The 17,287-nt window shown below is 33.0% G+C and overlaps 1 protein-coding gene across 3 annotated transcripts in view; it reads left to right on the forward strand.

Moving 5' to 3' along the window:
- Positions 1-17,287, forward strand: part of NKAIN2 (sodium/potassium transporting ATPase interacting 2) — an 829,945-nt gene that overhangs the window by 688,465 nt on the left and 124,193 nt on the right. For 2 of the 3 annotated variants that reach the window (XM_006926140.2, XM_006926139.1), the window contains one exon: positions 7,051-7,251. The exons of the other annotated variant lie outside the window; for it this stretch is intronic. In XM_006926140.2, coding sequence (XP_006926202.1) covers positions 7,051-7,251 — 201 coding nt within the window. The remainder of the gene's footprint in view (positions 1-7,050; positions 7,252-17,287) is intronic. 3 annotated transcript variants of the gene reach the window in all.

Consider the following 17,287-nt stretch of genomic DNA (forward strand, 5'->3'; position numbering starts at 1 on the left):
TCCCATTCTTATTCTGAACATATCGAAAGCAGTGGTCCTGGTTCTAATCTCCCTGGACCCTCATGGAACTCAGCAGAATAGTCTGGTATGATTAAGTCCAAGCATTTGGATTTTATACCATTTATGTCATCACCTCTATGATGACTGTTGTTTAATAAAGCACCTGTACTAGACTCACAACATGTTTCCTGCACTATCCACCCCAGTCCTACAGGAGACTTGATTACGTTTATTGTAATAACTCTTGGTTCATGTTTGACAGTGCCAATGTCCTGTCACTGATAAGAATCTTTCAACAAGCTAGGATACTTGGTTTAATATTTAGGTCCCTCCCCAGTTTAGCCCCAACTTATCTTTCAAAAGCTATTTTATGCTATTCCTTTTCACAAACTCTCATCTCATAAAATTAAGGTTACTTACTGGTCCATAAATATATCAGTAGTCTTTGCTCTATGATTTTGATTATTTGGTCTATGTGCTTAAAAAAAAAACTTTCCCCCAGGCTGTGGGCCTATCTAAGCCTGGCCCTTCTTCCAGGACCCAGCTAGAGTGCCCATCTCTAGGAGGCTATTTCACCAGAGTCCATAGGCATCACACTCTTTGAGTACCTGTGCATAGATGGTCCACACCTCTCATTAGGTTCTTATCAACTGCCTCCTTGTATTGTTACATTTTATCTTTATACCTTGTCCCCCAAAAGAGACAGTAAACCCCATAATATTAGGGATAGCATTTTATATATCTTTATATCATTATGGCCTGGTAGAATGCTTTGCAAATGGTATATGAATAATTAATATTTGTTAGTAACTGTGTTGTTAACTATAACCTAATTACCATTTAGTAAGGAGTGCAGTTTCTAGCCTTTCAGATAGTAACTAAGCAGTCTAGATACGGGAATGTATAAATTTCAGTATTATTATTCCAAAAGAAGAACTAAGTATTAGGAAATTCCAGAAATCTAAGAAAATATTTCAGATTTTTTAAACTGCAACTCAATCTCTGCAATATAGCCTCCATTGCTTACTGTCAGAAATAGATATATGCCTGTATGCTCTTCTTCAAATGTCATAAACTCTGAAAATAAATTTTAGCTTCTAATTGAAATTCTGAGATGTTACTAGTATTTTCTCATTTGCTTGTCAACTTTTTTTTTTTAATCAAATGCTTATTATTTGTTGAGCAATTAGGCTTCTTGCAGTGACCTGAATACATACACCCCCTTGTCAGAAACAACATTTTAGTGCTAATAAGAGCTTTCACATAACACATCAGACCCTGTTATTTTTAAAAATGACATGACCAAAAATAGGGTCCTTTAAGTGAACTTTTTGAAGACTTACTAAGGGAGATGAATAAATATTTTGACACGATGAATTTTTTGTCGCTATACTGATCAGAATACATAATTATGAAACTTTTCTTTAGACATAAAAGTTTTCAAATTTTCTAAGTCTGAGCCCATTTTGTATGTTTTTCAATATAAGTCTACACAGAATATACAAGATTTGACTTTTGGTTTTCTGCCTTATTATGTGCTAATGAAACTAGCTCTTTGTCTCAAAATTCTTTATAATTTTGAGCTCAAAATTGAAAATATATCAGAATTAAATAAGCTATTGATTATGCATGGAGCAGGTCACACTCAGGAATTTCTGTTTCATTTAAAAGGGACTTCAAGGAGACCTTTCTATTGTCTGTTTTACAACCGGGAATTTTACTCTGTGGTTAAAATAATGCACACATGCATACATACCTAGAGACTTTTTGTTAAAACATCTGCATGAAATAAATTAAAATATAAGATTGTGCCAGGAATCAACCAGTTAATGATTGCTGGTTGAAGATGCACTTACTTACATTTCATTCTGAAACTGCACCAAATGATATTAAAGAATAAAAAAGGATTAAACACACAATAAAAAGAGAATATGAAAAGGAATAAATGGCCAAGAAATGTCAACAGTTTTTAGAAAATAGAAAGTAGATGGAGAATTGCCAAGTGACTCAGCAGTGTGAAGAAAACTAAAAACTATAGACATTCAGAGGAGAGTTCCAAGGTGCAGATTTGACCTATGAAACCTTTGGAAAATCAGGATTTAAGAGTGGAAGGAGTATGTCAGGCAGAGGTCTAGGAATGGACTGAATAATCTATTAGAGGAACGTTTAGACTACCCCAGGCTCTTCCTTTAGTCTGCACAACCAGGCTTCTCCTCTGGACAGGTGAGGCTCTTGAAGCACAGGTAGGCATGGCTAAGTGTCTGAAAACATGAGGATTTAATTAAAGATGACACACTGGAAAAAAAAAAATCTGCATATTATGTACCAAGACCACCATCTGCTTTTCAGTTCAGCCCAAGGACGCTGTGGTCTGGTGTCTACCCTATAAGTAACCTGGAAGACCCAGAGCAAAGTCGTACAGATTCCCACAGATCTAGCATTTAGAAGGCACTGCCTAGTCATTATCATACGTGAAGGATACCGGCTGACCAGCTCAGCCCACTAATACATAACAAACTGCCAGTCAAGTTTTAGTTTATCTTTTTTGATATGAAAGGACAACCAACAATCACCAGAATTTTAAGGAAAGGTTCCAACAAGAAAGTCAAAGACGAAAACGAACATAAAAGAAAATCTTCAGGGCAATCCCACTGGCTGTTCGATCTGCTGGGATTGCTCTTTGCCATATTTGCTCTCTTCGCTTCTACACTTTATTCAGGACTCTGTTTAAATACAAATTAATAAGAGATGTATTTTCTTACCACTACATCTAAAATAGTGTCACACTCCCCGCAATTCTTCATCATTCTATTTCTTTACTTGAATTTATTTTTCTCCACATATTAATCACTCCATACATATTGTAAGATTTTTATAAATATATTTTTGTCCATCTCCCCCTCTTATAAGGGTAGGAGCATTGCTTTTGGCACATAGTAGATTCTTGATAACTATTTTTAATATTATTTATTTATCTACTTATTTATGTACTAAAAATAAGTAACTTTAAAAAAAGCAAAAACAATGTAGAAAACAAAATTTAAAAACAATAATCAGAGAACTAAGAAAAGTTATAGCCAAGAAACAACTTAAAAATATTAGCTATACACAAGCAAAAATTAAAGAAGAATTAGCTCTTAAAAGTTTAAAATATTAAAAATTAAAACTATAGTTCAATGTCAGATTGGGAACACTTGGTAAAGAAAATCTCCAAAAAGAGTAAAGAGAAATATAAGATATGAACAATAGGAAAAAAAATAAAAGAATGTAAGAGATAATCATGGAAGTCAAATGTGTGACTTATAGGAGCTCTTTTAATTAAAAAAAAAAGTAAAGGGGAGGGAACAATTAAGTATATAATGCAGGATGTTTTCTAGAATGGAAGGAAAGTGCTCCTGGATGGAAAGGCCCTCCAGATGCTCTATAAACTAATGAAAAAAAAAAAAAAAAAAACCCATCAAGGCACTCTCATATAGAATTTCAGAAGCTAAAGCTAAAAAGATTTTCTACATAGATCATCTTAAATTATAATATGAAACTAAAATAAGTTATGGAATATATAGAGAATATATATATTTTTTGAAACCTAAAAAACAGCACTTTATATTATTGACTATGTAAATATTCAGTAAAGCTACAGAAAATCTTTCATGAGAGTAATAATACCAAAATAATAACCGTAATTATCTGTTGAGAAGGAGAGAGATAGAGAGATAGTATTTAGGCTTACAGAGGTGACATCATTTCTATGTATCAAATTTTATTTAAAAAATTACTGCAAGTAAATATAAAATTTAATGAGTCTGAGTGATGGGTATAATGATATTGTAATAGCCTCTACACTTTTTGATGTTTTTTGAAATATATCGCTATTTAAAACAAAAACATGCAAGAGAACAAAAGAAAAAAACAGGCTACATAAAAAATTGTACCAAAAAATACATTTTTAATTGTAATAACGGAAACTAGAAGATAATAGAGAAATATCCACCCAGTTATGAGTGAAAATAATCTTCAACTGAGAAGATATACTCAGCTACAGTAGCAATTAATATAAAAGTAGGATGAAAACACTTGAGACTTTAAATCATTCACCTATTCTTAAGAAACTAGTGAATTATGTACTCTGTGAAACAAGAGAGCAAACTAGGTAAGAAAAAAGCATGAGAGCTGTTAAAAAAAAAATGGCACTGGTTAAAAATGGCAAGATAGATTTTATTTTAACTACTGCAGGAGGAAAGAGAGACTTCAGTGTAGAACTGAGTTCAACTCCAAGTTAAACAGGCAAGGACTTTATTAAAGACTATTTCAACATGGGAGAGAAATTAAACTCTACTCCACTGAAACAAAAGTTGGGATGATTTTTTAATGCCTGGGTGAGCTAATGTAAATGTATAGAGGACATTAGGGGGAAAGTTAGTCTATGTTATTAGGCCATCTGTGTTTGTTAATTGTCACTTATCAAAGGTAGGCTCCTATCCATTCACAGAGACCATGATATAAGGGTGCTATCTTCTTTGACAATTACATTTCAAAAGGGTGGCTCTCCAGACCTTGAAAAAGACATTCCTATGCTTTAGAAAATTTACATCTTGAATGAGCAGGAAAATAATTTACAATTGCAAGTTTTCTAAAGAAAACGTTCTAAAAAAATTGAGATCGGAGGCCTACACTTGGGAAGAAACCTATTTAGTCAAGCTGAGGGGAATATTAAGTCATCTTAATCAGATCCAGGAAACTGAGGATCCAACATAAGAGAGAAATAGTGCTAAGTGAAGACCCATATCCAATTCTATACATTATGCCTGGAGTCTGATGAGAGCAGAAGCTTGTAGAATTCTAGATCAAAAGTCCCCAGCAAAATAACGAACAAAGAGTTATTGATTCTGATGTATTAGACCATGTAGAAATTAATATTGAATGAATCCTTACAGTTCTATTAGTCTAAAAAGAATTAGTGATAGATATGCTATGGACAGATAGTGAAAAATGTGCAGCAAGATGTAAAGGAATCAGTAACAAAATAACTAGAATATCCCCAAATATTTGGAGATTAAACAACACATTTCTAAATAACACATAGGTCAAAGATCTCTCAAGAAAAACTAAAAATTATTTTGAACTAAATGAAAATGAAAATACAACATATCAAACTTTGTGGGATATAGTGAAAGCAGTGCTTAGAAGGAAATTTATAGACTTGAGTGCATATTAGAAAAGAAGAAAGATCTAAAATCAGTAACCCAAGCTTCCACTCAAAGATACTAGAAAAAGAAGAACATATTAAATCCAGAGTAAGCATAAAAAAAGAAATAATAAAAATTACAGAAGAAATAATAGAAATTGAAAACAAGAAATCAATAGAGAAAGTCAATTAAATCAAAAGCTCTTTCTTTGAAACATTAATAAAATTCATAAGCTTTTAACCTGGGTAAGAAAAAATTAGGGAAGACACAAATTACTAATATCAGAATAAAAGAAAGGTCATCACTATAGATCCCATGGACTTTGAAAAGATAGTAAAGGAATATTTATTAACAATTCTGTGCCCGCAAATTTGATAATATAAATGAAACAAATTTCTTTAAAGACACAATCACCCAAAACTTACACAAGCAGAAACAATTTGAATAGAGCTATATCAATTAAAGAAATAGAATCAATAATTAATAGCTTTCAAAAAGCACCAGGCCCAGATGGGTTTTCTGGTGAATTCTACCATACATTTAAGAAAGAAATTATATCAATTTTTTACAGTCTCCTTTAGGAGACTGAAGCAGATGGAAAACATTCTAACTCATTCTATGAGGCAAGCATTAACCTAGTGCTAAAATCATACAAATACGTTACAGGAAAAGAAAACTACAAATAAATACCTCTATGAATATAGATGCAAATATCCTCAACAAAACATTCTCAAAATGAATCCAACAATATACAAAAAGATTAAACACACACCAAGTTGGATTTATCTCAAGTATATAAGACTGGTTCAATAATCAAAAACCAATTAATGTAATCAAAAATATGGATAGTTTTTGTGGTGGTTCAAGGTCACAAAACCTGATTTGATATATTTTCTATGCAAAATCTACCTAGTCAATCCAACACTTCATTTTGGAGTGAGAGTAGTTGGCATTTATTATCTTGCAGCTCTGTCACTGAGACTGAAATAATTCTTTTTTCTCACCACTGACCGACCCTCTCTGTTAGAATTCATCTTTCTTGAAGACTTGGCAGGTAATAAAATGTGTTCCATTCATTCTTTTTAGCCATTCTCTTCTGGGAAGATAACATTTGTCCATGTGTTATTGATAACTCCATGTTTGTGTATGCGATTGCAAACTCTGTGTAGAAACTCTATCATTATTCCATGTATAGCTACACATCAACCTAACGTGCTGAACCTCACCTTGTTGACTTATTATCCAGACCCTGCAAGAATTTGCTAATGATATTTTCTAAGAAATATTATGGCCAGTTTTACAGTACCAATTGACAAGATTGAAAAGACCCTGATATAATTGTACAATAATAGTAAGGAGAAAAAACAAGAAGTATTGTGTTCTGTTAAATAAAGGTCTTACACATTTTAGTATTAGCCACATTATATTAAATTTCGCTGAATTGAAGTACGACTTTGATATTTAAAATGGGCAAAAGGCATATAGTCTGAAGGAGAGGAAAATAGCAGATTTAATAAATGATGAACTGCACTTGACAAAATAGTTTAAATTGTTCCCTTTGAAATAGTTACAAGTCCTAAAAATAAGGACTCTGGTATTACAATTAATGTAAGTCATTGATAATTTTACTAATAGTTTTATTTATATTATTGTAATCACGTAAACCTATATAAGTAGAAACCATAGGTACATAATTTTCAAGTAGAACTGATAGTTTTACTTTAGATGCTTTCTTTCTACCTATAAAATGTAGTAAGAGGAGGAGGGAAATCCACATTTTCAAATGGGAAACCTAGAACAAGTCAGCCCCCAAAATCTAACTTTTATAAAATAATTCTCATCCTTATAAATTGCCTTCTTACAGGAAACAGACCTTATCCTGACTTTTAATATTTCAATGCACCGATCTTGGTGGATGGAGAATGGACCAGGATGTACGGTGACATCAGTGACACCTGCCCCAGACTGGGCCCCAGAAGACCATCGCTACATCACGGTCTCAGGGTGTTTTCTGGAGTACCAGTACATAGAAGTGGCTCATAGTTCCCTCCAGATTGTCCTCGCAGTAAGTGTTGACAGCCAACCACTCTTTCTAGTGCTTCCGGACTTGTGTTATTTCTGTGCAATCTCAGTGCGCACAATGGAATATGCAGGTAAAATGTGGCTATTTTCTATTTCCTAATTAATGCCACTTTTAATAAGGATTTGTGAGATTAAACCAAGCCGTGCCCTGGACTGAGTGTGCCGGTTTTTTCCAGCAATCACTAAAAGACATTGCCATCTTTAGCATTTTATATAAGAAATCCAACCAGTCAGGGTTTGATTATTTGGCTTTTGGTGGACTTTTCCAAAGAATCTGAAGGGAAGATCAGAGAGTTTTCATAACTAACATGCTGCAATACCCAAATTTATAAGATTTCAATAGGTATTCCGCCCCACACACAGTTTCTTTCTGGCTGTGCTATTAGTCTTGGGAATTCTCTTCTTCATTTGCCCTTATCTTCTTCCCAGATGTCCCCAGGTACCATCCATCACCCTTTGTCCCTCCCCCCTCAATACAATTCAGCTTTATGAATTAACTCTACTTCTAGGATTTATGCCCTCATTTTTTTTCCCCAGTATTATGCTGATAAAGAGCCTTCCCTCTACCAGGAAGCAGTAGGAATTATCAATAACTCCTTTGTATTTCTATATTTGTAGAACTATTTTTGTAATATATGCCTATTTATATAAAATATGTTATTTTACACTGTCTCACTATGACAAAGAGATAAATAAGATCAATAACATACTCCTTTTCAAGAAAAACTTTTTTTAAGGCTAAATGAATAATTTTGTGAGATTTATAAAGTTTAGGCAACTTTATTACAGATGTCTCCCTTTATTTATTACAAATCTACATGTGCTAGTCCACATGTTTTTTCTGACTCCATGTAGACCTGCAGTTATTGTGCATAGTCTTAAAATTAACAACGAATAATGCAAGTAGAATCTTACACTTGATTATCTTAAAATAAAGATTAGTTAGATTTGATGGGATGGAAGTAGTCATTTAATTATTTAAAATGTATTTAGCTGAAGTATTCATTCTCATGTGTTATAAATAAAATAAATAAATAAAATAAATAAATAAAATATTTCTGGTTTTGGAGGACAAATAAAACATCTTCATATATATGTTAGAGAGAGGTTGTAGATAAAATATTCCTTTGTTGGAACTCTGTTTTTTAATGTACCTAAACATTTTGGAAAACTTCCATTTATGTGTCAAGGATGCTATAAAGATATAACTTGCTTATATGCATGGATAGTTACATGTGACTATTTTAGAGGTTAGTTGAAATTATGTATAAACTGTATTCACTGATTTATTAAACCCCACATAAAATTTTGGCACACGAGTAATTTTCTAAAAAATACATTTGGACATGGAAACATGTGCTGAGTCTGACATACTACCTAAAAAAATATATTTTACATAAGTAAAAACCATCTGTAAAGGCAAAATGTCTAGAGCGCAAAGAAGATGGATGGAGTGTCTCTACGAGCAGTTGTGACTGATATTTCAAGCTATTGGCTCTCAATGCTGTCTACGTTGCCCCAGTTGAGTGGAAAAATAGTTTGAGCAAACTATCACAGGATGTGACAACTTTACCTCTCCCTTTTTCCACCCGTTCTATTCAGGAGCCATTCTTTTGCAATGCCGATTATGGATCCCCTGAAAATAAGTTAGCGCCAGCGTACCCAAGCCGACTGCTTGGAAAATATTCAGCAGCCTTTCAGTGTTTAGACATGCTGTTGTCTAGCCAGTCTTGGGCTGAAAGCATCCGCTGCACATAAAACTTAGCAAATCTTAACTAGAGTTTTAGAATGCAAATTAAAATTGAGCTTATCTTGAACAATTTGTTCCACTTAGTTAATGGAAGCCTTCCAACTACATTTTTCTATAGTCGTTCTGATCCTTCCTACTGTCATGAGTAAGAGATGAAATAATGTCTTGAATCTCTGCTCCTCTCATTTTCACATTACCCAAGTCATCCCCCTGACATGAAATGTTCAGTTCAGTCCAGTCCAGTGAACACTATCTGAGTGCTTGGCCCCTGTTTGCATCTAGAGAAACAAATGACAAGATCCCTGACCTTGAGGATGTCACAATCAAAAATGGAGTGATGTTCCTAAGGGTACTAACCATGTGCAAACAGGCACATTTCAGGGCTGTGATAGACAGAGAATACAGTTTGTGCAGTTTACAGCATTATCTTGGCTCTTGGTTCCATCCTGCTTTTTGTAAAGTCAGCTAAACTCTCGCTCTTCTCATTGTTTTCACCAGTCTTTGAAGCTGCCCTCTCTTCCAGGATATGTGGCTTAGATCTGCTTTCATAAACTGCTGTTCTTCCAGCTACTGCTCTTGATTAACTCCAAATCTCTCTAGTTCTTTTTCTCCACCTTCCGTAAGCCTTTCTTTCACAGATTCCTGACCCCTGGCACGCCTGTCACCCCGTTGTTCGGTTTTCTGCCAATCAACTTTGAGCTGATTTTGAAATTAGCATTCACAAAGCCCACATTTGCATTGCACATACATAAGATATCTCCAGTCTACAGCCAAAGGAAGATGAGTATAATATCCATGTAATTGGGAAGAGGAGCTATTAATCACACAGTTTCCAGCCGAGCAGAAAGGACTGCCAGAATGCCATAATGATGAGCCAGGTGTGAGATTTTGTGCTTTCTCCTCCTCCAGCAGCAGCATTTTCTTTTAGTTAGTATCAGATATCACATTCAAAAGGAATGCAGGTGTGCACAATTTTAATAAAACCGAAAATAAAAAATAGCCTACACTTATAAAATAGATCAAATAAATATGTATAGGGAGAGCCAAGGAGGAGGTCAACTAGAAAGATGATGCTATTCACGTTGCAAAAGAATTAAGCCAATTTCTTCAAATGTGTGTTTACAACTGCACCGTTTACAAAATGTCTTCACAGGAATTAAATATTTTGACTTGTGGAACAGTCCTGTGAGGGCAGCAGAACAGGTTATAGGCCTTTCCCGAGACTTCTTAGCTAGTAAATAGGGAAGATGGACAGGCTGACCTGTTTTTCTCTGGTACCAAGGATGAGAAATAGGCTTCACCCTGCATGCCAGCACCAGCTGATGAGTAATGGATTCTTGAAGCCCAAAAATTCAGAGTTCTTTAGTGGCAAAGAATACCATAATTAATTAGCTATGTCTGCCATGGGTGTTTGTGCCTTATATTTGTTATGCACATTATACTTCACTCACATAACTAACACAATGAAAAGGGAAGGTGTTTCACAAAGAAATGCAAATATGAAGCTTAAGGAAAAACATATGGCCAGCACTGAAGTAACTTTATATTTTAAAATACATGTTAAGATTTTAAATAATTTATTGGAGAAAGAAAACAAAAATAAATATTTAATCCTTCTTTTCTCTAGCTTACTTCCACAGGACCAATATCTCTACATTTTATATAAATTTCTCCAACCACAATTGCTAGGTGTTGTTTCCCTTTAGTCCCTTTATTTATTTTACTTCTGACACACTTCTAAGTTTGTAGCAATTGACTGTTAATATTTTTAGGAGACCAGGAGAGGATATTGGTAAAAGGTAAATAAGCTTAATATTTCCTGCAGATATTAAAATTGGCTTGGAAACCATCTATGAATTAGCAGAGAAGTCATAGAAGGCTTTAGAATAGATTCAAAAATCTGATGCTGTTCATAGGTTCACTTCCAAGTTCATCCTTCAGTTATAGCTTTTTCCCTATTCAGAAAACTTTGTGCTTTGTAGAGTGCATGAAATGATGGAAGTCATTGTTCAACAGATTGTGGTAAAAAAAAAAAAAAAAAATTGAAGATAAACTATATGTCTTCAGATGGATGGAGTCACAGCTGTTTCTAATTACTCTCAGTTAATGATAAATATTTGCCATTCAGCTTGCTAAGACTTGCCTGGAAATACCATTGGTGAAGAAATTTTCAAAACCTTAAATGCCTTCCTTTATCCAAGTTGATTTGGGGTTGTGCTGGGAATGGCATATGAATATTTCTTTGGATGTTGCTGACTTGCGTGGTTCATGGATGAGAGGGAAGGGCTTATCGCTCAGGCTGCATTTGACGCCTTTAATCTGGAAATGCTTATTTGCAGACAAAGATTGGATTGTCAAAGATTTGGGTCCTGATTTTCATGTAGCCTAGAATATTGCTATTAAAGTGGTAAATAGTAAATTTATGTTGTGAACTTTAGTAGTTTTAAAAGGGTAAGTGAGGAGATGGTATGAGCTGATACTCAGCTACTACTGCATTCAGAAGTGAAATGGTTGCCATGTGTATTCTTCGATACATTTGTTTGAATTGAAAAAATTAAGACAAATTTCCTTAAGAAACAAAATAGATTTGATTTTTAGTTTATTTGTTTCACGGTGAAACATGAATTAGCCATTTAATTTATAAGTTATTGTGTTTGCTATTTTTTATAAATTAAATTAGCCATATCTGCAGCTCTATGGTTTGATAAAAATATGCTCAAATCACATAATTTTGAAATATTTCAGTATTCAGTATCCCACACACATTTTTTTATATACATCAGAATAATCTAGGTGCCTCTAAGAAAAAGAGTTAGGAGCATAATTAGTAGTTGTTTATTATGTCTTGGTAGTGTTTTTGGTATAGTTCCCAGAAATCGCTGATGCATAATGGGCAATTTCCATTTTTTTGCCGTCATTAAAATTGAAGAAAAACCTAATAGATCTGTCAATAGGTATATTATTTGAAATAATTTTTATTTAGATAACCATGTAAATTATTTACACCTAAATCAGAAGTTGTAGGAGTTAAATGAGTCATTGTAACAAATGTCTCTAATTCTTCTCTTATAACAAGACTTTTTGTGCTTAAACCTAAAAAATAAATAAATAAATAAACTCATACTAAATTCTGCCTTATTCTAGTACTATTAAGAAATGAATTTCAAATAAAATTTTATTTTTGTACCTAATTTTGATCAACATTTGTAATCGACTGTTGATTTGATCAATTTTATAAAATCATAATTGTCGTGATAGCCCAAATAATAACATATTTTTATTTTGTCAACCAAAAAATCATAACGATGTGAAGTGATGGATGTGTTAATTAACTAGATGGTGGGAATCCTTTCAGAATGCATCTGTATATCAGATCACCACAATGAATATTTTAAATATCTTACAATTTTATTTTCCAATTATACTGCAGTAAAGCTGAAAAAAAATTAAATGTCAAGAAAAAGAATACATTTTTAACACTTAATGCCTTATAGATATGGGAAAGAAAAAATCAAATTTAAATTTATACGTATTTAATTTAACACATACAAATTTATATTATACACATATATAGTTGGTGCAGAGAAGTATGATAGTGTGATAGGTATAAAACTTTAAAATAAATAAACATTATATTAGAAAAAGTTCTGTGGATGCAGTGGTATGGAAATACAAGTTCAAAAGAAAAGGAAATACATAAAATTTATGATTATATAAAAGAATATGCACATGTGTTTTTAAATGAAAGAGGGTGAATTTCAAATCACAATGGCATTCAAATTTCATTGTAGATATATTTATTTATTTATTTATTTATTGAAATTAAGTTTATTGAGGTAACATTGGTTAATACAATTATATAATTTTCAGGTGTACATTATAATTTGACATCTGTATATTCTATTGTGTGTCTACCACTCAAAGTCCAGTTTTCTTCAGCTATCATATATTTGATCCCCTTTACCCACTTCACCTTCCTCCTAAACCCTATATTTGACTCCCTTTACCCCATCTTCCTCCCTCCTCCTCGCCTACCCTACTAGTAACCACTAGCCTATAGTCCATGTCCATGAGTCTCTGTTTCTTTGTCCTGCTCATTTGTTGCTTTTAGGTTTATACCCCATATATAAGTGATATCATGTAATTTTCAACTTTTTCTGTCTGGCTTATTTCGCTTAGCATGATTATCTCGAGGTCCATCCATGTTGTCACAAATGGCAGTATTTCATCTCTTCTTATGGCTGAGTAATATGTCATTGGATATATTTAAAAGAGTAACTAATGTCCCTTTAAAACTTAATGTTAATATTTATAATATGCCAATATAATTAGCCCTTTTACAGCCATTTAAACTAATGATGAAAAATATCAAACATCAATTTCAAATGTACACAGTTTTTAAACAGATTTCTAAAAATTCTTTCTTAAAGGCCATTACTCTAAAGCAATGGTTTTTAATGCTGCCTGAGACTGGAAATTACTCACTTTTTAAAAGGATTACCATGAACATTACTTACGTCTAGAAATTTTGTCTCCTTAGGCCTGAAATAGGATCTATGTGGGTGTAATTTTCAAAATTTTCACCAGAAATATTAGCGTCTTCCCTTTCTTTTCACTACTGATCTCTCTATTGTCCTGAATTGCTCAGGAATATTTGGTGTTTGGTCAGGAAGATGACTCTATAATACCAAAAATGGTACCCCAGCTCCATTGCTTATCAACTCCTTTTTGGGCTTTGAGAGTCATTTCCCTTCCAGTATTGCAGGGTCAAGCCCATGACATAATTAGTCTGTCATCAAATATTGAATGTGTATATCTGTACCAGGTCTACTATATCTCCACACTAAAGAATGAGGTGGTATAGAGCTGGAACTAAAAACTGAGTCTTCTAATTCCTAGTCCAGTGTCCAAGACTGGACAACAGTTTTCTACTTAGGACAAAACTACTTGCTGCCTGTGATAGAAACAGACAAAATGACAAGCATTTGGCTTCTTCCCTAGCTCCTGTAATGCTTCAATAGCTTTACTGCTTGGCTTCAAATATTTTACATACTGCTCCAAACTCTAGTTCTCCTGAGTACTGAGATACACAGACATACTTGTCATAGGATAGTAACCCAATAAATGAAATAAACGTGATTTGTCTCTCTGTAATATCATGATAAATTATATATATATTTATAAAAATATGAGAAGAACCAAATCACAATTGTGAACAGGGGATTTTTCCAATGAAAAAGTTCCTGAAATAAGAGAATGAAAGTGGTAAATAGAATTAGGAAAGGACATTTCTTAGCACATATAAACAATATTCTACAAACTAATTTTAGAACCCCTACTGGATTTATCCTTGAATAGGAAGAAATAATCAAGACCTATTAATACTTCTGAAATGGGCACATGTTTTAACATTATAACCTTTCTCAATTTATCTTGCCAATAACAAAGTCATTAGAACACTATCCTTTCAGAACCTAATACCCTGATGTTTTATCCACGGACGTCAGTCAAGTTTGGTAAAAATAAACCTTGAAGATTCAGTTATCATGCACTTTATTTTATTTTGTTTTATTCCTGAAATGTGCCCTTATAAATTGGTGAGTAGTTTTGTGAGTTCATGAACGCAAGAACTTGAACAGCCTCTAAAGTCAAATTAAGTCTAAGATTTTTTTTTTTTTTTGCTTTTAATGTTTTCTGGTATTCCCTACATGCAAATTCAGAAATAAAAGTAAAATATTCACAGTCTGGGAATAACAATCCTTAACTCTTACACACAGCTGCATAAGAAACTATTTTATAATTATGAACTAAATGAGATAATGTTTAAGAAATTTCCTTGAAAACAATAAAGGTGGTGTTATTTATTTTCTCCTTAGCTCAGTTTCTCCCACCACTCCTTGAGAATACTATTATTTTTTCAAACTAACAGTGATGTTCAAAAATGAACAAAGTCCAACTAAGTGTACTTACTACTCAAACAGAACTGTGATTCTCAAGCCAGTGTAATACTATTTAGTGTACCAAACACTAGCCTACGCAAAGGTAAGTTTTATCCCATATCAATCATTATCATCAGTATGTAATATCAGGTTCTATGTAAACATAATGTTTGAAGCACTTGCTTACCTCCCAGAGTATGTCACTTGATCTATGAGAATAGCTAGAAACATTATGGAATAAAAATACCAACACATTTAAGATGGTAGTAGGGATTATAGGCTGCAACAAATCACCAATAATTAGGTTTCAAATGAGATATTTTCTTCAATAATATGAAATTGTCTACATAGAGTATTGTGCAATGAGCCATGTACAGTTTCATTTCTTATATTTAAATTTATAATTACAAATTTGTTTCAGAATAAAATAGTTAAGTATATTAATTCATAAGTCATTTTGGAAAGAAATAGAGTACTTAGTATATATATTTAGTATTTAGCACATACTAAAAGAGTATTTTTTCAAAAACATAAGTTCTTGGCCTTGAAAAAAGGTTACCATCTTATTTTGTAATATATAATATCATTGTATTTTAGGATGTCTTTTCAGTCATGATCAATTATTATGATAAACATTTATAAGAAATGTCTGTTGGCAATTTCTTTTTTACAAGAACTTCTAAACAGTGGTAAAATAATAGCAGAATGTGTTAGCCTTTTCAAATAACAGCAGGGCGTTCTTAAAGGAAAGATGTAAAGATGATTTATAATGACAGCTATTATATGAGGGATAATTTATTGTTTAGCATGTCATACTTGAGTAAAAAAGAATTAAAATATGGGCAAATACATTTAAGCTAAATAGTGTTTACACAGTAGAAGAAGAGCCATCTGTAATATTCCTTCTGTACCTTTTGCTTGTATTGATCCTATAAATAGTATTTTAAACTCTACTATTTTCAACCCACACATTCTTCTACACAATGCAGTATATAATTCCTAGTCCTTGTTATCCTCTTTCCTATTCCTGTCCTGTGGCATCATGGCTGAATTCGTCCTGACTCTGCCATTTATTCCTCTGATCTTTGTTCTGACTCCCACAAGTTGTGAAATTTAGTTCCATAGAAACGTCTTTGGATTATTAGTTATTAAGTAGTAACCCTGAGAGTCAAGGCTACATCTTTTTACACACATATGTTTATCACTTATTCTCTGAATTTAATTCAAAATATTATATTTTATTATACTTAATGAGGCAGCTATTTGTCACATGATTATTTTGGTTAATGCTAATTGCAAATATGGCAGAATAAAGCAGGATAAGGTAAAAGAACTACCAAAGGGTGATCAAGGAAGGTGACTCTGATAGGTGATTTTTGAACCACTTTCTGAGTATCATGAGAGCTGGACCATGTAGATGTTTGGGAGAAGAGCATTCTAGGTAAAAGATAGGTAAGGCTAGTGACCTCCACTCATGAGGGTGTATCTGCAGCTCTGACCATGTGTAACTATCTACCAACCTGCAGTCAGTAATTACAGGTCACATTCTCAAAAGTAAGTCAGCTTAGCTGTATCACTCGTCTTTCCTCTCTCTGCCTTCAGTCCATTTAAATTCTTTTTCTTTAAAATACTAAACACTTTCCTTCCAAATGTGGTCATTCTCCTACTCTATTCCCACATTTGAATCATTCTTAAATTTATTTTTTAAACTTTTTAAAATTCATTTTGCCTTCTTTTATTTATCTGCTTCTGCCTGCCTATAAAGCCTGATGGTGACCTTACTACTCCCCTTCTAAAGCCCTCCAACTGTCTATCCTTCTCTCTATCATTGTCATGATAAACAGCATCATCCCTGTTCTGAAGGTTGGAATCATGACATCATCTTCACTCTTCTGGCGCCATTTCTCCTCTCAGGTTAATAATCCAAAGACGTTTCTATGGAACTAAATTTTAGAGAAACATCAGTTATTTGCTGGCTGGAAGCCAATATTTTTCAGTTTTTCTAGAAAATACCTTCTAGTGTTACATTTTATTTTTTTCATCTATTAAATGATAAAATCTATTCATCACAATCCCAGCAATGCTAAGTAAAATTTTTATGGTAAACAATGTCTTGCCAGAGGTTGGTGGGCATGACTCATTATTGTCAATGATCTCTCTGTACCAATTAGTTCATATAAACCTTGAAATTTGGGAGAGTGTTTTTTTAAGGTTCATTCAATGAGAAAAATCTAGAAGAATAATAATGAAAATATAATTTTGTATATCATTATTTTCACTATAGTGTATAAAACTTTCACACATGAGTTATTATATTGTGTTCAACAATT

Source organism: Pteropus alecto, unplaced genomic scaffold (assembly GCF_000325575.1).
Source record: "Pteropus alecto unplaced genomic scaffold, ASM32557v1 scaffold79, whole genome shotgun sequence".
NCBI classification, from domain to species: domain Eukaryota; kingdom Metazoa; phylum Chordata; class Mammalia; order Chiroptera; family Pteropodidae; genus Pteropus; species Pteropus alecto.